This window comes from Sinohyriopsis cumingii, chromosome 12, assembly GCF_028554795.1.
Source record: "Sinohyriopsis cumingii isolate HCF-2022 chromosome 12, ASM2855479v2, whole genome shotgun sequence".
Classification (NCBI taxonomy): Eukaryota; Metazoa; Mollusca; class Bivalvia; order Unionida; family Unionidae; genus Sinohyriopsis; species Sinohyriopsis cumingii.
The window spans coordinates 100,978,368-101,001,208 of record NC_142972.1 but is presented as its reverse complement, the minus strand read 5'-3'; the positions used below and the strand labels follow the sequence as shown (position 1 = coordinate 101,001,208).

Sequence of the window (22,841 nt, the reverse complement as noted above, 5' to 3'; positions counted from 1 at the left end):
GCAAGATACATGTCTATGTTTCTGCGATAATCATTATATACTTCATCATTGGAATAAACTCTATCTTTATTAAAATATATACGATATATCCATTTATACCAGATTTCGGGATTACTAATACGAGCGGAACTATATTCAGGCTTTAAAAGTTGTTCTTTTTTATCCTTACTTTCTGCTGCAAGTTTTGATAACGTATCAACATCCCTAATTTCTCTTATGAATCTGATACCCGAACTGGTAAATTTATTATTCAGCATAATCATTTCCCTTTCATCGTGTACCTCTTCTTCTGGTTTTATTAATTCACGATCTTTCATATCACCTATCTCAGTACGAAGTTTTCCAATACCTTCAAGTATTTCTTCACCGACATATGGAGGTTGAGCTGCAGCTATATTAGTTGGAAGGTCTCGTAAAATCCTTTTTGTCTGTTTAGTTCTTCTTGCTATTTTTTCAGTCTGCGCCGCAGTTTGTTTTGATACCGGAAGAAGATCTTCTTTGATGACCGTTGCAACTTGTTCAGTAGCTGCAGTGGAGAATATTGCAAAAAACATAATTATCTTATAAAGAAAAACCCTCATGCTGGTCCACGAAGATGTGTTGGATGTAACAACGGCGTTAGAGGATTATATCAGATTTGCAAAAATTGCGGTGGAGATCGATACAGAAGTTTGATGATATATTACAGAAAAAGAAAAAAATAAATCCAAAAATAGAAAAACCACCATCAGAACTTGAATATTACTTGAAACATAAAACAAATTCCCAGGATTCAGATGAAGATTCCCAAGATTCCCAAGATTCAGATGAAGATTGAGCAGCAGAGGAGGCTCGTCTACAATTATGTTGGGGACAAACAATAATCGTAGACATGGTATTTGACCTCTATGAAGGGTCACTATTTTTTTTGTATAACAAGGGTGACCCTTCCCTTAAGTGGTCTGTTCCCCTCCTCTGCTGCTCAAGCTGCTACGCCAAGGTAAAATTGCCTTTCACCAGGCCAGTTTCTAGTTGTTCACACTGATACAAAGCTTCAGTTTCTGCATCAGTAATAAGCTGTGCTGCATTTGGGAGATTTCCTTTTCCCATCCCAGTCAGTTGTTTTATTGTTAGTTTAAGCACTTCACTACATTTGCTAAATTGAATATCATTCACAAGGAAAATCCATAATTTTCTTTCTCATATGCCTAGAAAAGAAAGCTCCTTAGAGTTGTTGGCTGAAATTCAGTTTCATTTTTCCTTTGGACAGCCAGAACATCTCAGTATGGTCATTTAGAAGGAGGGATCAATATCATGTTCCTGACTTCCCCAATCTACTTTAGGTATGTTGCAAAGGTGGCGCTCTACAGTTTCGTATTTTGCATAGGGTTAGAATTTACCATGATTTCTTCACTGGTTATACTGGATATATGATAAAGACTTTGTATATCTTAGGTACTGTTAAAAGAACGTTTAATTCCCTTTATTTTGATATATGATTGATGGATGTAATTTAGGTTCTAGAGTATACAGCTTGGGCTCACTTAAGATGTGCTCGTTTAAAAAAACTGCTAGCTCCGCATGGTCATTTTCACTTCCTGGACTTAAGAGGTAAATTGTAGAAATTGCACTTTCAGTAAATGCTGTTGTCTACTTAAGCAAAATTCGTTTTCCCTATTTTTATAATTGCTAAAGTTAGTGTACTTTTGATTAATTCTGGTTAATTTGTCAAGCACAGGGGAGCATCCATTTTGTTGTACCGTGTGCTTAGATCATGTACAGTTTCCACAAGTACAGTATCCAAAAAAATGTCAGCCACATTACATAAAAGTAACATAGAGGTATGCCAACATTATCTCCATTGTGCATGTTACAAATGCAAACAACTTCACCTTACCTACGTCATTCTCTCAAAAATTCAAATTAACTGTTGAGCGCCCCCATAAAGAGCATTAGGGTGTATACCTATGGAGATATATTTATTGCTGTTTGTATTAATATTGGCTCATTTAGTTTATATTCACTAAATTTTCGAACGTAAATGTGTCTTTCATTCCAAAATATGCTTTAATTAAGAGGTTGCAGGTAGGCTTGAGAAGAGTTAGGTCCCTTGGCATTGTACACAATTTGGCATTGACTAATGGCAATTAGAAACCTCTGTGTGTACTTGTTTTTAAAAAATATTGCATTAATTTCACCTTTCTCAAGGACGACGCTATCAGTTATTCTTTGAACTGGTAATAATATGGGTATTTTTTCTTGTTTTTAATTGTCAAATAAAACTATCTGGACAAAGATGTAAAATAAAACACAACAAAATTCATTGTCATGGTGTTTAATATTTTTTATATTTTCAGATAAAAAATTCTATTGTATCATATGGTCTTGATATGTCACAAATATTTAACAGTAAATTAACAGATCAAGAATTAATTACATTTAGAAGAGCTTTAGCTCGACATCCACAAGTCACCAGGAAGTGTCACATTTGGACAGGCTCACATGACCGACATGGTTATGGAATAATTTATGTAACCTTTCGTGGGAAAAGAAAGACTGTTTTGTCTCACCGACTAAAGTTTTATGTAGAAACTATGGTAAACTCACTACCATCTCAGTGTGAGGTATCGCATAGATGCCATACAAAAACATGTATAAATCCTGATCATTTATCACTTGAACCAAAAAGAGTAAACATGGCTAGAAAATCATGTAAAGCCAATGGTGAATGCCAAGGCCTTAGGGGCTATGGGAGGTGTGTACTGTGATAGTCAGGTAAATTTAATATTGGTTAAATGGTGTTAATTTAACTGGTTTAATGTGTATGAATGTTCATTGGTTATAAAATTATTTATTGAATTGGCAAATATTGAATTTTTTATAAGTTTTCTGTTGCATTTTTGTTTGCATTTGATGTAGCGTCTATACTTATATTGACGACTCGATTTCCTCTCCCTATCTTTTACTGTTCTTTGATCTCGTTCTACCACGTGCTGAAATACTGGATCAGATTTATTAGAAACAATTCCACGAGACTTGGCCAGTATGAGTGTAGACTTTCCTGTACCATACACAGAGCTATAAAGGGCTGAATGACATAATGCATCAAAATTTCTGCTCAATACTGATGTCTTAGGTGCATATGTAAAAATCCTATTGTGCAAGCTTTCACATTTATTTGTGTTTAGAAGGCGTGAAATTTTACTCAGCTTAACTTCCGAGACAAAATGTCTTTGTACCGATTCAAGCTTTTAAATATCAGAAGAAAGAGTTAATTGTTTACCATATGGCAGAAATTTTGATGAATAGGATGCTAAATGGGCAAGGCAGACTAAAGATGTTTTTCGACAATTTCCATGCTTATGATTGAAACATTAGATAATATTTTGGACAGCTGCCCTTGCCTTTGCCATAAATGCTTCTTCAGAACTGAAATGATGTATGTGTACAAGCTCAAAATGTACTCTTCTCCTGATAGCAGTTGCCAATTTTTGTTGAAAGAGTTGTTCGTCCTTACCAGGGAAGGGACCAATTAAATGTACATTTTTAACACGTTTTTGAAGTGTGCGCATTGCATGCACATAGCATGTAAATTGTTGTATGGGTCTCTGAACCTTAGCCGAATGTTCCCGGACAGTCTTTTCAAGCTGAGTGCTTGCATCACAAGTTAGAGAATCAATCTTTAGTATATTTAACAGTTCAAGCTTATTTAAATTTGCCTTTGCTAATTTGGTTTCTGTAGAGGACATCAAGTCTTCTGTGCGATGATTTTTTTGCAGTTTAAGTGTATGCATGTTCTTTCCCCACATAATTTGTTTGCAATGGACACACAGAGGGGAAGTTATCTACTTGTGGATTGTTCCATGACTATAGCCACAGACTGTGTGGCAGATTCCCCCCCCCCACTCTGGTCTGTGGTTGTATGCAGTGTCTGTCTGTCTGTACATGAATGCCTTTGTATGTTAACTGATTAACCTCATGAACAAATTTTTGATTTGCCACTAAAGCATATTCATTGACAGTTATTATAGTACTAGACAGTTCATTAAGTTTCTTGTATAAGTAGCCAGAAGAAGGAGGTTGAATGTTCAGACATGATATGATAAATCTTAGATCAGTCACTCCAACTTTGGTCTTGTAGCAAGAAAGTGCCAACATCTCATTTAAATTTCCCATGACTGGGCCTCTCTTTCTCTGTCCAGGGCACTTTTCTGGAAAGGCAGCCTGTTCTGCTTCCTGAAGATTGCAGTTTGTACATTTAATGGTCAAAAAAGCACATAGTCCTTGAGTTTTGCTTGCATACATCTGTGGACTGTATCGCTTGCAACTTCCATTTCAATCATGCATTATGTGCAACTTTTCCAATATAATATTAAGTTTTTGTATGTTAATTATTATATTTCCATTGATGTTGTCCACACCGGTTGCCTCCTCATGTGACCCAACAATGAAGTTTTCTTAATTTTTTCTGTCCTTTTCAGGGCAAAACTTGGATGGCACTTGATTTGGGCCACAAGATGATAGTGATTCTTCATAAACTTATAATCTTGGCCGCTTTATTAATGGAGATGCAGAGCCAGATTGCAACCTAGATCCTGGTTGGTCACTCTTGGCCATCTGTGCACCATAGTTCCATGGTTGGCTCTATTGTGTGCACTGTTGTGAATGCTTTGCTCTTTTCTTAGGTCTTCCTGCAGCCATGTTTTCTTAGGAAGTAGCTAATGTACGTTGATGTAGTATCAGTGACGTCATGGTTACCAATTGTTCTTGGTTGTGATGGATCTTAGACAGGCTGTGACATCATTGTCAGGCTGGGGCTTGAAATTGTTAGGAAGAACCCCCCCCCCCCCCAATGTATAAAAGTCTGCCTGTTTGGAGGTTTTTAATTTGTTTGACCATATAATGCAGTAAACTTATTTCATTTTCATTGTAATCAATTGTGTATGTTATCAGCAATCACATTCATTGTCCATGGAATGGTCTCACCAGGAGTTAATTCTCCCTGACTTTTCATTTCAATTCTTTGGCATACAAAGCATTGGTAGGGATTTAAATTAGGTTACTAGTAACAAAGAAAAAGTAATTATTTACCAAAAATATACATTTTTGTCTACTGTTATGAAGTTATAGCATCAAGGACTTATTTTTATTAATCCAATGCTGGACAATTTTTGCACTATTGTCTCAAACTATATGGACTTTTCCCCACTTTTCTTTCTTGATTTAAATGTAAACATGACTAAAGTATAGTATGCAACTTGAGAAATGATCAGAATACATCATTTAATGTTGGAATTGAAAAATAAAACAATTAATTCATATGTATTTTACTCTTGAATATCTTTCTTTCATGTACAAATTACAGCATTTCCTAGTAACGTTAGAATACAGTTTTGACGTCATGAAACTACAATCGAGCTACTTCAGAGGGGTATAGTAAATTAATTATGTGGTTGTCATTTTGGAAGTAAATACCATGTATAATATATCAAAATCTTTGAAATTGAATACAGAATATGACAATTTTTTTTATAAGTTGACAACACATTTTCATTGGTTCTTTAAGGTGGTGCTCTACAGTTTCATATTTTGCATAGGGTTAGAATTTCCCATGATTTCTTCACTGGTTATATAATAAAGACTTTGTATATCTTAGGTGCTATCAAAAGAACTTTTAATTCCCTTTATTTTGATATATGATTGATGGGTGTAATTTAGGTTCTAGAGTATACAGCTTGGGCTCACTTAAGATGTGCTCGTTTAAAAAAAACTGCTAGCTCATGGTCATTTTCACTTCCTGGACTTCAGAGGTAAATTGTAGAAAAAAGAGCTGATAACTTTTTTTACTTTTCAGATATTTTGTACTTTGTTCATTTCACTTTCAGTAAATGCTATTGTCTACTTCAGCAAAATTCGTTTTCCCTATTTTCATAATTGCTAAAGTTAGTGTACTTTTGATTAATTCTGGTAAACTTGTCAAGCACAGGGGAGCATCCATTTTGTTGTCCTGTGTGCTTAGATCATGTACAATTTCCACAAGTACAGTATCCAAAGAAATGTCAGCCACATTACATAAAAGTAACATAGAGGTATGCCAATATTATCTCCATTTTGCATGTTACAAATGCAAACAACTTCACCTTACCTACGTCACTCTCTCAAATGTTCAAATTAACTGGTGAGCACCCCCAAACAGTTTCTCATCATTTTCTGTTTTGATCCTTATGTTCTTATTTTCCTAATCTTTGAACAAAAAAATTCACTTTTGCCTCAGTTTTCTAAACCATGAGCTTTGCTTTACAGTTGCATCTTCAGTTGATTCCATTACATTAAAATCAACACTTTAAAGTATTTCATCTACTTCTACATCCATATCTAATCCGAAGGGAACCAAATCATCACCTTGTGTCATATTTCTTCTAAGCAGAAGAAAAATTGTATACAAAATGCAAGGGGAGTAACTCTTGTTTTAAAAAGTAGTCTAAGAACTCAATTGCATCATGGGAAAAATCTCAATATTTTCACCTGTGAAAATATCAGGATATATTTTTCACATTTTAGCAATAGTTGAAAAAAGGGATTCATTATAACACATTTGTTCTGCTTTCATTTTTAATTGCTTTATCATGCCCTAATGAGAGGTCTCAACTATGACCCAAATGGCTCCGTTTTTTCAACTATTCCCAGATTTACTAAATCCTAGGTGCAACCTTGATATGGTTAAATAGTTTTGATTGTAAAAGGAAATGCAGTTGTTCATATTGAAAAGATTCTTACACTCCTTGTTGAGAAGTACAGTCAGTTATAGCAATGGCGCGTACAAAGCAAACCTAGGATATACCATTGATTGAACTTTGAGGAGAGGTAGAAAGGGATATTTTGTTTCATACTAATACCTATTGTAGTTTAGTATACAATTTATCTTTGTATTTATTATAACACTTTCAATTATTCCGCACTGTTGCATGATATTAATCCTGGCTGGGATTATATGCGACTGTACAGAGTGAGTTGAATTCACCTTATTTGTTGTTGCAAACAGCGTTTATTGCACTTCTTGTTTCACAAATTAGTATATTAGTAGTATTTCTGTAAGAGTTAGACAAAATTAGAGGGAGTTGACCGGATCTAAAACAACGAAATCAAATAGGGAAGATTTATTTTGCATTAATAGTAGTGTGCAACCCACATACAATATTTTGCACAAAAAGACCAAAAATGGACCAAGAAGAAGGACAAACCGCCCCAGTCAGATCCAAGATCCGTCAGTATTTCCATACAGTGTATGAAGACAACAGAATGATTGTCAATCACCCGGCTGGGTGCCAAACCATCGACTTTGATGGTGCCACCAACCCACCAAGACAAAGTGAAGTATTAATGGGGCTCCACACTATGGGAGTAGACATAGGCAAGATCGAAGCCTTACAAAACGGCGGATTAAGCAAGTACGTAGTCTACCCGAAAGGAGGGGAACCTTTACTGAAAGAAGAAGATCTTAATATAAAGGGGATGATAGCCAGGGTTTACAAGACAGCACCATTCATCAGGACCATGGAACCAAGACTAACAGAAGTCAGTGTAATGGGGCTTCCCATGGAAGTAAACAGCCAGGAGCTGGTGGAGAAACTTAAAAAGAAAACAGGAGTAACAGTTGTGACGCACAAAATGGCGACGGTATGGGGATTTGCCCCCATAAAGTCTGGAAACAGACTCATCTATGTAAGTCGGGAAGACGCTAAGAAAATCCCGATCTTCCTCTACGTTCTGGGCTTCCGTCTAAAAACCTGGTACAGGGGGAGCGAACTGGATAGAGTTTGCCCCCTGTGCCACCAAAATGGGCACGGTCCCAGAGACTGCCACGGGGGAATAGAAAGACCAAAACAACAGGAGAATACCTATGCCAGCAAAGCGGCAGGCCAAGGGCAGAAAACTCCACCCCAACAGCAACAACAACAACAACAACAACAGGACGAAATTTTAAACCTGATAAAGCAAATCAGGGAGGAAAAGGAAAAAGAAGAAGGAATACAAACCCTCTCTGACCTCGACATTACGAAAATAGGAGGACACAGGACCCTAGAGTGGGAGGGCTACCCGAGTCCAAATAAAACCACAAAAGCAGGCATGCAAAATGACGAGGAGATAGTAACAAGAAACAGGTTTAATGTTCTAGGAGAAGAAAACACACAACTAGAAGATAGCCTCCAGATAGAGACCCCGCCTGACGTCGACGCCGATGTCTAAGAGGAGGAGGGCGAAAAGAAACTCGGATGTAATATCACCTCAGGAAAAATCACTATCACGAAACAAAAAGAACAAATGGAAAGAAAAGCACAGAAGTAGAAATACAAGAAATACAAGAAGAAGAAGACCCAGGAAACGAAAGCGAGGGGGAAGCAAAGGGGCAGACTGAATCAGAAACTGACACAGAAAATGACACAGAAATAGAGGAAGACACCGGACACAAAGAAACAACAATGGAATCTATACAAACTTACAACACAGAAATGGAAAGCACGATCCAAACAACGGTCACAAGTGCAATAGAAACCTTAGACAGTATAATTTCATCAGAGGCAGGTAGGGAAACCAGTGCCCCCCCACCCCGAAAATTCACAACTAAGCACATAAATTATATTTAAAATTATATTGTTAAATCATACTTGTAAATTAATGTAAACAAAAATCAACACCCTGGTAAGAGACAGGAATGGAAGGAAAAAACTTGCAACTCCTGTCTGTTAATGTAAATGGTATTAATATAGATAAATTATTCAAATTTCCGAAAGACTTAAATTATGACGTGTTGTTTATACAAGAAACTCACAATGGGTTTAAAGATAACATAAAAGTAACATTTGAAAGTCACCTGGATGGTATTTTACTAATTAGTGATTATGAACATACAGATATTAAAGGGGGGGTGGCAATTTTAATTAAAAATAAAAGGGGATTATCATGGGATAGAGTAGAAGTAGATGGGTTTTTTAAAGGTACAATGATACATATTATAATTGAAGAAATGCACATAATATATATATGCCAACTAACAGGGAACAGAAGAAAGTTTTTTTAGAACATTTAAATAAATATATTGAGAAATATGCTACAGAAAACCTGATTATAGGGGGTGATTTTAATTGGGTGGGAGAAAACATAGATAGGGAGGGAAAGCTGGCACCAAATGACATTAGGATTAAACCAGATATGGAATATTTTATAAAAAAAGTACAAATTGATAGATGTTTATAGAGTACAAAATTTATTAAGGAAACAATTTACTTTTGATTATAAAATAAATAAAGGAAGCCATTTAGATAAATTTTATTGCAATAATTATGATAAAAATGTACACAGAGAAACTAATATAACTGATTTTAAAATATCTGATCACAAACTTATAAATATGACTATAACAATTAAAACTTGAATAAAATGGGGGCAAGGAAGGTGGATGCTAAATAACTCGATCCTAAAAGATACAGATTTTATACAAAATACCAAAAAGGAGACAGATAAACTTAAAAGTAGGGAAAATATAGATATAATGTTAGAATGGGAAAAATTAAAAGTCAAATTTAAAAAATTGGCGATAGAACACTAATTTAAAAAGTAAGAAACTAAAAGTGGAAAGGGAAGCGATTAGATACCAACTGCAAAAACTAAACACTAATGATACAGAGACCAATTTAAAAAAACAGATTGGAAGAAATAACTAAAATAGAAAGCAGGGGTAGGGAAATCAGGCAGGAAAATATATGGGGATATATAAAAAAGCAGAGGGGCTGTATAAAAGGGAGGAGAAAAGAATGGGGGGAGATAAAACTCTAGATAAAATTAAAATCAACACAACAACAACAACAACAGCAACAATAACAGAAAAAGAGGAAATTATGAAACATATTAAAAACTATTATGCCACACTTTATGAATCACAAAATATAGCAGAGAGTGAAATTGATGATTATTTAGAAAAAATTCCCTGTGAGAAAATTAACCATGATTTTAAACAAATCTGTGATGATTTTATCACACAAGAGGAAATTTTAGAAAGTATAAAAACAATGAATAAGGGAAAATCGCCAGGAGGAGATGGACTCTCTGCAGAATTCTATATGACATTTTGTGGAGAGTTGTTGCCCATTCTCGAATGGTTATATAATAATATATTTTTAAAAAATAAGGAAATATCAGGAACAATGAAAGAAGGGATCATTATTTTAATATCTAAAGGAAAAGGGGACAGAGAAGATCTGAAAAACTGTAGGCCCATCTCCCTCCTTAACACAGACTATAAGATATTGAGTACGATTTTAAGTAATAGGCTAAAAAAGGGGATAGGGGATATAATTAATATAAATCATACTTGTGGGCCCAAAAATAGGGATATACAAAGCAACATTTTAAACATAACCGCAATAATAGACTATTTACAAAATAAGGGACAAAAAGCTGCCATGGTACTTTTTGATCAGGAAAAAGCCTTTGATAGAATTGAGCATAACTATATACAGAAAGTCTTAGAAAAACTTGGTTTCAGAGAATCTTTCTGAAAATGGACTAAAATACTATATAATAATATAACATCTAGAGTACAAAATAACGGAGCAATGACAGAACAATTTGACATAAAAAGATCAGTGTGGCAAGGGTGCCCACTATCAATGTAATAGCAATCGAAATGCTAAGTATTAGCATAAAACTAAACAAAGAAATTAAAGGTATAAAAGTTCCAAACATTACAGATGAAGTGAAAATGCTACAACATGCAGATGATTGCACCAACTTTTTATATGATCTGAAATCCTTTGTGCACCTAATAAAGGAATATGAAAAATTTGGACAAGTGTCGGGATCTAAAATAAATCAGGACAAAACGGAAATATTAGAGATAGGTAACTGGCGTGGTAGGCATTCAACCATACCAGCCCATGCATTTAAAGATACCGTTAAAGCACTTGGGGTTTGCTTTGGAAAAAACGAAGAGAAGGATAACTGTAAAAAAATGGAAAGCGAGATAAAACGGAATGTTGATATCTGGGCACTTACGCCGCTATTTCTAATGGAACGGGCCCAAATGGCCAAAACATACATGTATGTAAACCTTAGCTATATAATGAAGTCCACCAACATAAGTAAGATAATACTTAATAATATAGATAAAATTATAATTAACTACATATGGGACTTTAAACTACACTATGTAATAAAAGAAACTCTGTACAAAGCAAGAGAATTGGGGGGGGGGGGATAGGGATACCAAGTCCCATAATTTTAAAAATTACAAATATTTTAAATAGATTTAAACAACTGAATGACGACCCGAAATTACCTTGGGAAGGGATTTACATATATTGGTTTGGTTTCGTTTTATGGAACAGGGAGGGTATATATAAAAACAATAAAGTTATGAAACTATTAGAAACTCCTAGGAAATTTAAAAGCATAAAAGATTTATTAATGAAATATAGGGATAAAAAAGAATTTTGGGACCTGGACGAAAAACTCGCATATAAATGGATTCGGAATGGCATTACCAAAAATATACAATGTAAAGTGGAAAGAGAAAACTTATATGTTAACTGGAAAAGGGCATGGGGGCACTGGTCGCAACTAGGTTCTTTGAAAATACAAAGCCTCGCCTTCAAATACATGCATGATGCGTGGTTGACAGGAGAGGCTGCAGCGAGACGGCATATGGTCAGAGTACCGCCAAAATGTCCACTGTGCAAAATAGGTACATTTAATAAAAGACGTTATTTTAAATTGTAGGGAAACACAAAACGCTAGGAAAAATATAGTAGATGAAATTATTAAAAATAGTAACTTTAAACCACAATGTATATTATATCTTGATGGTGATTTTAACAAACAAACTTTATACAAAATTTCAGGTTTTATAGTTAATACTATAAAAATTTGTGGCCCAATTAAATTTTAGCTTAGAAAAGATTTCAAGAGGGAAAGTACAGATAATGATGCCATGGGGCTATGTCACATGGCGCTTCGCGAAGTGAACAGGCCCATGTAAGAGTCTGGAAAAGACCCCTCTTGAGATAATATAAATTAGAAAAATATAAAATGAATATCTATCCTTTTATCCTCTTACACTAACAAATATTTCATGTGAAAAGAAATTTATTTTTCAAATTTTAAAAATTTATGCAATCGGAATTTTGGATTGCAAACTTAAATTAATTTTTTTTTTTTTTTTTTAAATCATTATCAACCACCACTATTGTGACAAAATTTTGGAACAATTATAATTAAAAGATAGACCTGCTCCAGTGGGGAGAAACATAAAAAAAATATGAACCCCTCCTGGAGCTCAGTCTCGTCTCATAAAGAAAGGTGAATTAAATGCATTCATAAGAATCAATAAGATTCAAAACATTAAGGGGATATCACCGATCTTCCAAATTCAAAATTTAACAATCTTCCGATGTATTGTAAACACGGAATATATTAGGAAAACTGATACACTAAAAGAATTTGACGTAAAAGCTATCCCAACAATAACACAATACAGCATACATAACCTATAGCACAAACATATAACAAACACGGGATGTAGGAGACCCTAGCAAGGTCACAGAAAAAGCAAACTAGGGGAAGTAACCCGAGAGGATAATTGAAATCACTATCAGAGATACACTAGGGATGGAAAAATACACGAAATCCTAATTCGCGTTACAAAAACGATGAAATAACACAATACAACAAATCTGGGGAAACACAAAAACACATAAAATAATTTATTAAATTAGGATGGGGGGGCATCTGTCTGGTGCCCCCAAAAAAAGATATTGAAAAGAAATGCATGGCTAAGAAAACCTAAACAAAGTGGTGTGCCAACGTAGTCATGAAGGTTCATTTATTGGTCTTAAAAAAAAATCTTCTAAACTTTAATAGTAATGTGCTTTTAGATAGTTTTATGAATTGGTAGATCAGTGGGCTCATAATCCAAGGGTAGCCGGTTTGAAGTCGCCCAGGCCTGTCCAGGTTGGCTGCCTTGGTGTTTCTTGGAAAAGGTGCTTAGATCCCATTTCCTTTGCATGATATAGTCGATACGTTAAAATGTTTTTAAAATTAACAAGATAACTAGAGTCTGCCTGATTGATGAGTGACCTTCACCCTAGATATCAATGATAAACTTCCAGCTGAAAATTATTGATCACTATGAAATTTAACAATGGTGGTCAGACCCAATAGATCAAGAAAAGTTTATGGAGGCTATCATTGCAAGGGGTAGTAACAATATTTTTCAGTAGATGGCACTTTCATTGTTATACCATAGCACATGCCATTAAATCTGGTTTACAACGGATCACATTTCTTGGTCGTACCTCATTGGAAGTCCAGTCCACATTTTGGTCATGAAGTGCCCTATATACAACTAATTTTGATTTAATATTGATGTTTAGCCAATCGATGTTTTGGTATTCGAGTTCTCAGTAGTTCATTACACTGTTTTCTACTTTTTCGATTCTCCTTTTGCATCAGAATCATCAAAGCATTTTCTTCATTCACACAAAAAACATCAAGAAAAGCTTTTCCACCATTCACACCTGAATCAAGCAAAGCTTTTCCACCATTCACACCTAAATCATCAAGCAAAGCTTTTCTACCATTCACTCCTGAATCAAACAAAGCTTTTCTACCATTCACACCTGAATCAAACAAAGCTTTTACACCATTCAACCTAAATCATCAAGCAAAGCTTTTCCACCATTAACACCTGAATTGTGACAGTGTTTTTCATCTTTGTTCACAATATTCTTGGCACATTATTCATGATACAGTTAATAAATGATTGGCCTCAGTACTGGTACAGCTATTCTGTCAGTCAGTATTATTCAAACATTTCTCAATAAAATGCATATTTTCATTTAGAAAATTTTAAAAATTGTATCACAATTATTATTATGCATCACTTTTTTGTAAATCACAGTTATTGCTATTTAGCACTTTCTAGTATAAATTATCACGCAGTCATTGCTATTTACTAGCACTTTCTGGTATAAATTATCACACAGTTATTGCTATTTAGTACTTTCTAATCAATAGCACTTGGAATGGAGGTAGATATTGTCTGTTAAGGACCTAACTTTCTTCTACTGTCTGCTGATACTGGACATCCAGATTGGTATATTCACAGTCCCACATTGGATTATCATCATTGTCAATTTCTCGTTTGTGGACTTTTGTCTCTTCCTATGCCTGTATAAAGCTGACTTACTTTGATTTACTGAAAATTTAAAAAATGCATAATTAAAACTCCTGACAATATATGATGTATTTTTATGACACATTGGATAGAGAAATAATCAACAATGTGCATTATCTAAAATCTGAAGCTTCTGTCAAGCATAACATATTCAGATGTCTGGGGTCTCACTAGGATTGTAAAACCGGGAGTCCAGTACTCCTATTTTGGTAAAACTAGGAGTCCCACCAGCGAAAGTTGCAGTCCCTATAAACATATTGGGCAAACCTGAAGTGACTAAATGTCGAAGTAAAAAGACCAAGTGGAAGTCTTTGAGTTTAATTTTCCAAATTCTTTACACCACTGACATACAACTCTTGTTTGTCTATTAGAGTGAGACTGGATTTGTCAATTCAAGGAAAGGCCTTATTCACAATACTAAGCATGACACACTCTCTTACAATTGGCTACTGTTCCATTAGCAACTTCAGCACTCTTCTGAATCTCATTCCATCAATTACTCTTATAATGACCACAAGGACATCTCTGAGTCTTTCTTCCTCTGAATTCATTCATTATAAATAACAGCCCATTTTCCCACCGCTCAGCAGCTAGTTGAAGTCTTTGAACTTGTCACCCAGCTACTGCGTCGTGTTCTCTTGATGTACTCTTATAATGACAACATGAACATATGTGGACCTTTCAGCCACTGAATTCCGTCATTGTAAATATCAGCACTGCTAAATTGATCAATTGATGAACAAATTTTCCCATAAAGCAGGACTGGCAAGCCTTTGAATTTGTCACCCATCTAGTATGTGCATATGGAGGACACCTGCATAAGTAATTTTCTGCATTCCATATAAAAAGTTGATGTCCAAATATATGTAATTAATCGTTTCCGAGACCTAATGGCTAAGTCTTTTGGTTACATGTGAGATTATTTAAGGCTATAACATAGCTGCCAACCCTCACGAATTTGGCATGAATTTCACGACTTTTTCAGCGATTCACGGATTCTCGCAGCAAGCCAGAACTTCACGAATTCTCCAATCCTCAATTATTTTAAATCTTTAATAAAATAATCAATTTCCCATTAAACGCTAGTTGTGATATTTGCAGTTGCTGAAACAGTCCAGTACTGCTGGTTGCGATATTAGTAGATCTACAGCCGATTAGTACAGTTGGCCTGGTAGCAAGCAATTTAGCCTATTTTAATCTATATATATAAGAGTAGTTTTACGTATGCTTAAGACAGAAACTGGGGCCTAACTGGACTTTTGCTCCGTGCATGCGTCACCAACACTGATTTGAGTTACCATTCAGCATCGCATGTAAGATCTTGAAAATGTCTTCACCAGCAAGGAAAAACAAATGTATTACTCAAAAAGTGAAGTTTAATTTGGAATATATCAAAACTTAGCCATGCATTCCGCCATTAAACATTGATATTCATCAGGCTTTTTGCAATCAGTGTGCCATTGCAGAGATGATGTGAGAAAACACATCGGTTACACGCAGAAGTTGGAAAATTAAGAATTGCAGATTTCAGCTCTGGAATATTTTAAGCTATCGGCAGCAGACCTGCAGGCTACCAACACTGAAGCATTATTTGTGAGTTTTCTTGTCGAACACAATCTGTCTTTATCAACTGGAGACCATGCTAAACATTGTTCTGACAAATGATCCCAGACTCGAAAATGAGTCTCGCGGGAAAGCCTGCCAGTAGCTTCTCGTGGGTCGGTGGGTTCTTCCCTGGGTTCTTCCTCCACCAGTTATACTGGCCACCATGTATAGCCTATCTTGTGCTGAAAAATGGCATTAAACCCTAAAACAACAACAACAACATTAAGTTAAAGAAAATATACACTAATCTGAATGAAAGGAAATCACATTTACTGCACACTAGAAATATGCATTAAAAAATCTGATTTTGTTTTAGAAACAGTAATTAGCACACTGCTAATGGTCATTCCCACTAATCACATGGTTATTCATTGATGTCTGCAATTAAAGAAAAAAGATGTAAACAATTAATTATAATTAAAGTGACTTTTATTAAGTTAATCAATGCATGCTAATTTGACTGGAAAGAAAAGAAAAAGGTTTGAAAATTAAATGCACCACATGCTTTACATTTGTACAAAAGAGCCAAACATTTTCATTACATGCTCAGTGATCAATCTACATCTGCGTCCTGCATCCAGCACGCACAAAAAATGGCTGGGACTCATTAGTTGTTCATATGTGCATTCCTTTGGATAAAAGAAATCTTAATTAAGTGCCAATGGTGTTTGATACCTAATTTGCACAAGTATTTGTTGTATTGTTGCATTGAATTAAAAGCTGACCTCCTTGTATTACCACATTAATTAGTCTTTTGTATCAAATAATTGGGATGGACTAAATGTAAAATTAAAAGGCATGGAAATCCAACCTGCATAAGAGCTAGAGGCTTTGACAGAGTGTCAGGTCAACTCATTTCAAGTGATCAATCGAACAGTTACAGTGTGTTTGTTTGCTTTTGAGGAACGTAATATAATTAAGCTACCTTAAATTAACATACTTATTCACAAATGTGATCAGAGATAGCAAGTCATCCAAGTGTAATGGATACTTGATGACATAAAATTCTGTTTCACAGATACGTTTTATTAATGAGAAGCTAGTTTCAGATTTTGTAGTTAATTTGTAATTATAGAATTTGCACTCAGAGATTCCCTCATTGATGAGACGTTTCACTACTGCTAGCACTGAAATCATGGCATCAGTATTTTACTAATAAAACAGTTTTTAAAACTGACTTTAGACGATGACAGCTAATTCATGAACTAAATGTTCCGTATTTTTTAAAATAAAAGGTATCTTGTTTGATTGTGAATTTGAATCAATAACTAGTCTGGTTCCCAGGTGAGTTTACTCCTTGCGTTACATTCCACTATTGTAGAGAGCAAAGCAGGAATAATATGGGTCAGGGAACCAGACCACTCAATAACAACATAAATTGGTAAGTAATACAGTGTTTTTGCATACACATGACACGAATAACTTAGTTAGAAAAAGTGCTTTATTGACAATTATTCCCGACATGAATTAGTATTCAGTCATTAAACAGACCAGTTCACTACCCACCCCCTTACAGTTTTCTCTATGTCCAGCGAGGGTGGCATCATTTCATGGTGGTCTGGAGCTCCCTTGATAACTTGCTCCCTTACATATAGTGCACAAGTTATCAAAGGAGAGGTGTATGTGGAAACAAGAGCTAAGTGCCCTTTGTAAGAATTCTCTCTTAATTGTTTTAAGCATTAAAACATATCAAGAGATCATAGGGCTCATATCCATGTATTGAAATTGCCATTGAGAAGCAGAGGTCAGAAAAACAAAACAACAGCAAAATACAGCAGCAAAAAAGACAGCTCATATAAGGTGAATACATTTTTTGTTTGGTTTAGTTTTTGTTGAATAAACACTTTTACACACATTAGTGGCTAAATTAAAACTGATGCCTGAACTTTCTTGCAGGCTGAATGTGGTTGTTTTGTCATTGCCATATTCTAATCTTATAGTGAAAATAGTCTCCGTTCTTTGCAAAATAAAATCATTCAGGGTGAAGTCTTGATTAGCAAACTATTATGAACCTTAATCACAATTATGTCATTAGTTGTCACCAGTCAATGATCTTGTGAAGGAAACTAAAACTTCCTTTTTAATTGACTTGTCATACACTGATTCATATTAATTTACCACAAAAGCTCAAAGTAGTACGTTTTCTTTTTTATACTAAAGGAACAGAGACAAGAAAATTGATACAAGAACTTTTGTTTGACTTACCTTAGACAAATATGTGGAGGCAGTACCCATAAAACACGAGGACAATTCAGTGGTAGCTACATTCCTACCGCCTCTGCCAGCACAGGAACAGTGTGTATATCCATCTGGAAGAAAAGGGTAAATAATTTAAATCATAACAACACATGTAACATAACATGAAATTAGTAATCACTGGTTTCAGTTGAATAGGTAAAAGAACTTCCAAATTACTAAAGCAGTTTTACTGAATTTGCATCTTTATTATGTGACTCTATAACACTGTATTATATCAAGATTCTTAATGTCAGGAAAAAGTATTTAAAATGATGTATGAAGGGAGATAACTGACTAATATATTTTTAGCAATTTTTTTATACAAATCAGTTTACATAAAGGTGGATTAACATGTATGCATTAAATAACGACAGGTACATTATCCTAGAGTGAAAGCTTACAAATCAAGCTTATACAGCAGTCATCTTCCAGGAACTTGTCCAAATACCCCAAACTGTTCTGGATTCTTGTGATGCGATGCAAAGTCTATTTGGAAATGGATTCTTGTATGGAGGAATGGGCAGTATGTGACCAATGTCATTACTCTTCAGAAATGTTTAACTCCTAAAAGGAATATGTCAAGGGGAAATCCACCTGAAGAGAAAACAGAATAGAAGGTTTATACAACTCACATTAGTTCATTATGTGGAGGCATTACAATGACAATCCATTGGTACCGATACTGTTATGTTCCCTAAGAGCACCAATAGTTAAGGTGTAAAGGTGTGCATATCCATCTGAAATGAAAGGGTACAGACACGTGCAATTTATATTGGTCTACATATGAAGTTAAAATTGCTTCAGTTAAACCAGTGATGAAAAAAGAAAGTACTAATCTTTTTGAGAAATTATGAAAGCAAATTTTACCATAAATTGCATATTCATTTAGTGATAATGTAATATTGTAATATCAATCTTCTCATTATTTACAAGGACTGAAAATGTGACTATTTCTTGAAAAAATGTGTATTATGAAGGGAGATAACTGAAATACCTACGTGTGGTAATTTTCTTTCTTCATGTAATACAAGTTAATTCACATAAAAGTGAATTAAATCTTATGCATTATAATTTCTTTTTAAAAAGCAATATCAGAGAGCTATACATATATCTTTATATATATATATATATATATATATATATATATATATATATATATATATATGTATGTTTATAGCAGAGAGCCTAAGGATAGTTATAATTTAATTTTGTTTTTGTCAGAGACAAGGAGTCAGCCACATATTGTATCGTAAATGTGCTGATGAATGCAGTAATGTGGACCACCTTCAGGGATCATGCCCAAATATCTCCAAGCTGTTAAGAGGAACAATGGGTGTTTGATAGGAGGGATCAGCCAATATCAATAGAGGGCTAGATGTGGAGCTGACACAAGTGTCCACTGGAAACACTAGGCTCAGGAAATTACTCGTTTGCCATTATTCCTGCCCCTTCCACAAAGGGTATGGAAAACGCTTCAAAGAAATTTTTAATGACATCATACTAGAAAATATTTTGGATATGAAGGCTCGGAGACAAAATTTAACAGAAATTAATATGGCGAGGGGAAATCCATCCGACACCAATGATGTACAAGGAGATGGGTCATATAATAATCCTTTGTATTCTGGTTTTAGGAAAACTCCATTCCAGCCAGCAACATAAGTGTTCTAAATACAGACTGAAAATAAAACATCAAAGAATGATATTATTGTCCTTAAAGGAGACCAGAAACCAATGGAAATATAGAATAATAATAAACGTACTATAGCAGAAAACGTTATTCTGAAGTATCATCTGCGACCGTAATGCCAATATTAAAATATTGGCCTATCTTCTAGGAGCTGAATTTCCGTGACCTCGTATGCAAAATTTCCGCGCCTATTCGGTTACTTTCGGGATGTGACGTCATTGTAGCGACTCCAGCAGCCCAAGTGGGAGTTGCCAGAGTAAAAGACAATACCGTTTTGCGTTGCTTACGGGTGTAATAGAACATTAAGTAAAGCCTGTGGACAACATTTTTTTTCTTTTCCGAAAGATAAAGGCATAACGAAAGAATGGATACATTATTACAAACGAGTCGATTTCAAAGCAACACCATACAGCACTATGTGCTCGTTACATTTCTCAAAGGACTGTTACGAGAGGGATTCTGAAAAAATGGCAGCTCAAAGATACACAAATGCTAGGCCTAGACTAAAAGTTGGCGCTATTCCAGACATAACGTTGAATATTTTAAATCCTGGGAAAAGTGTTAAACGTGCGAGTTACGAAAATAGGCAGAAGGCCGAGTAAGTGACCACAAAATGCAACAATCAATTCACAGATCTTTTATCTACACCAGCAGTGCTAAAAATAAATCTGATAGCCCGATACCCTGGGCCCCCTGGTTTTAGTTCCGGCCCATCCTGTATTCAAAGTGAGGTATCCGTCAGGCTTGTCGAAACAAAATTTGTTTGCCTGAGGAAACTTTGATCGCACTGGTGAAATTAGTAAATGTATTTTCAAGATGTTGACATACATGCCTTAACACGGCACAATCTAAATCAAATCACTACTGTCCAAGGTGAAATTTAGATTTGATTTTAATCAAATGGAGGCTTTGCCAAAAATAATATTCTAAACCTGTCGTGTTTCGAGAAAACACAATTTTTAGTAATCTTATAAAAATTACAAATTTAATAAAAAAAATCATTGTATACATGTAGTATGTATAAACGGTAATCTGTAATGATTGGAACTGATATAAAACTATTCCTTGGGCAGTTTAAATAGCAGCGATTAAAAGAAAAGAGGTCAAAGTTTCACATTAAATGGCTGACAATAGAAACTGGGGGGGGGACTACTGACCCAACCCCAAACCCCTTGCCCCAATGATCGAGCGCCCATGGGACGTACCTTTTCTCCATGTGATACGCCTTATTATTCCCACAGGACAAGCCCATTTTGCATATTCTGGTCAGCTCTGGCTAAATTGCAAAATAGCTAAAGTTTTGATTTAAGTACGCAAACAATAAAGCCAGTGTGACTAATGAACATACTCCTTATCCTTGCATTGATCTTGTGAAAAGGACTGCCCTTGGACATACTTCAAAGAAACCATGTTCGACAGTGTGTGTATGTGTAAGCACCAGCAATTGATTGCCAAAATAAACGATGCCTATTTTGTTGTTACTTATGATGACATGGACTTCAGGTTTAAGTCTTAATGCATGTAACACTGTTTGCTGAACAAAATATTTATTCAGAATTAGTTCTTTAGGGCCACATACACTGCATGGTATATTTTGTTTTATTCCTTGTAATTTAATCATGGTAATTAAACTTTACATATACGGTAGAGGAATGTCAGATGTTAACTGGCCGAGTTTCTTTGCGGAAATGGAGATGCGATTTTGTTTGCAGAGAAAATTTCACAGTGATCATTCATTTAAGCTAATTGGTGACAATTTTATTCTTTTAATTTTTTTATACTATAGTACTGTTGTAGTTGTTTAAAAACATCTGAAATTTACTTGAATAATGTTTAATTTTCACGTTCTATTTACTGAAGAAGAAAAAAAAACTGTTGTGTGATATTAATTATTTCGTCCAGTGCCGGATTTAGACGTGTGTGCGTGTGATTTGAATTTTTAACGTAGCTTTAAAAAATTTTCAGTCATATCACTACGATGTCTGCAGTGTGGCAGTTTAGACTGGATTGCATACGTTATATCTATTTATAAATGGTTTGGGGTTGGTGTTTTTTCTTCTGACAAATGAAAATTGACAGACATAATGTAATAATCGGGACTTCGCTGCAAAAAATTCATAGAGATATTACGAGATCGGGATGTAGATGAGGAAATACTCCCAAAATCGGGAGGTTTATCTCCCGGCTTGAGAGTTGACAGGTATGAACTATCCGGGCTTGTGGAATTTCAGTCAGGGCTTGAGTTTATTTAAGTCACCAGCCCGGGGCCTGTGCCTAAAAAATTTCTTTTAGCACTGACCAGTACAGTACATAAACTATTATATCAGGCTGCAGATTCAAGTTTTGAATGCGCAACCCAAATGTGGTCTCCTTCCGTCTGCCTCGCTCGCCAATGTTTATGTTTGTATTCGAGGACTGACTAGTATTGCGTCACGGTACCACATGATCTGTCGTCTCATTAAAACTCGGAAAAACTCGGCAATTTACGGAATCGTGGTATCTTCCATGCAATAAAATCACCACCCGCTTACGATATTTAATTTATAAACATGACAGTCGAATCAAAATCTGTAGAGAATTACATACATAGAAGGAAAATTTTGATTTCTAGTCTCCTTTAAAACATAAAATAAATTATGTTCTCATATCTAACAACAACTTAGATGAACTTACTATAAAATACAAGAACTGTGATTGCACTGTAAATATAACTCTGGAAACTAATAATGGTGATGAAACCTGGGTAGATCTCAGAATGTCTTCATTTCCTGGAAGATAATTTTAAAGAACATGATGCAATATTAATTTTCTGATGGTGATTGTGTGTGTATGGGTATGTATATATATATATATATATATATATATATATATATATATATATATATATATATATATAAAACAATCTTTTTCACTGATATATTAACAATACACCATTTTAATCTACATGTTATTTGTGAACACCTGTTATGCATTGATGAATGTCTCTATGTAAACAAAATTGTGAGACTGAAGTTGCACTGGAAAATAAAAATGTTCTTTAGTCTGCAAATATTACACCATCCTATTTTTCACCAATCTGAGACTAATTCCTACTGGTTG

At 34.9% G+C, this 22,841-nt stretch overlaps 1 protein-coding gene and 1 long non-coding RNA gene across 8 annotated transcripts in view; one reads left to right on the top strand and one right to left on the bottom strand.

Annotated features, from left to right (window-relative positions):
• Positions 1-22,841, bottom strand: part of LOC149787107 (uncharacterized) — a 458,590-nt gene that overhangs the window by 419,792 nt on the left and 15,957 nt on the right. Inside the window, exons 3-6 of one of the 7 annotated variants that reach the window (XR_016425102.1) lie at positions 22,416-22,510; positions 18,454-18,646; positions 18,020-18,092; positions 13,551-14,230 (exon numbers count right to left, since the gene is read on the bottom strand). This is a non-coding gene — a long non-coding RNA (uncharacterized LOC149787107). The other 6 variants (XR_016425103.1, XR_016425104.1, XR_016425100.1 and 3 more) reach the window with 6 other exon arrangements.
• Positions 963-10,170, top strand: LOC149787109 (uncharacterized). Its single transcript, XM_089977627.1, has 2 exons — positions 963-979; positions 4,461-10,170. Exon 2 carries the CDS (start codon positions 7,198-7,200, stop codon positions 8,224-8,226), a length of 1,029 nt encoding a protein of 342 aa, XP_089833753.1. The 5' UTR covers positions 963-979; positions 4,461-7,197; the 3' UTR covers positions 8,227-10,170.

Excerpts from the sequence above, each read along its gene's own strand:
- LOC149787109 (XM_089977627.1), top strand. The coding sequence starts at position 7,198 with ATGGACCAAGAAGAAGGACAAACCGCCCCAGTCAGATCCAAGATCCGT.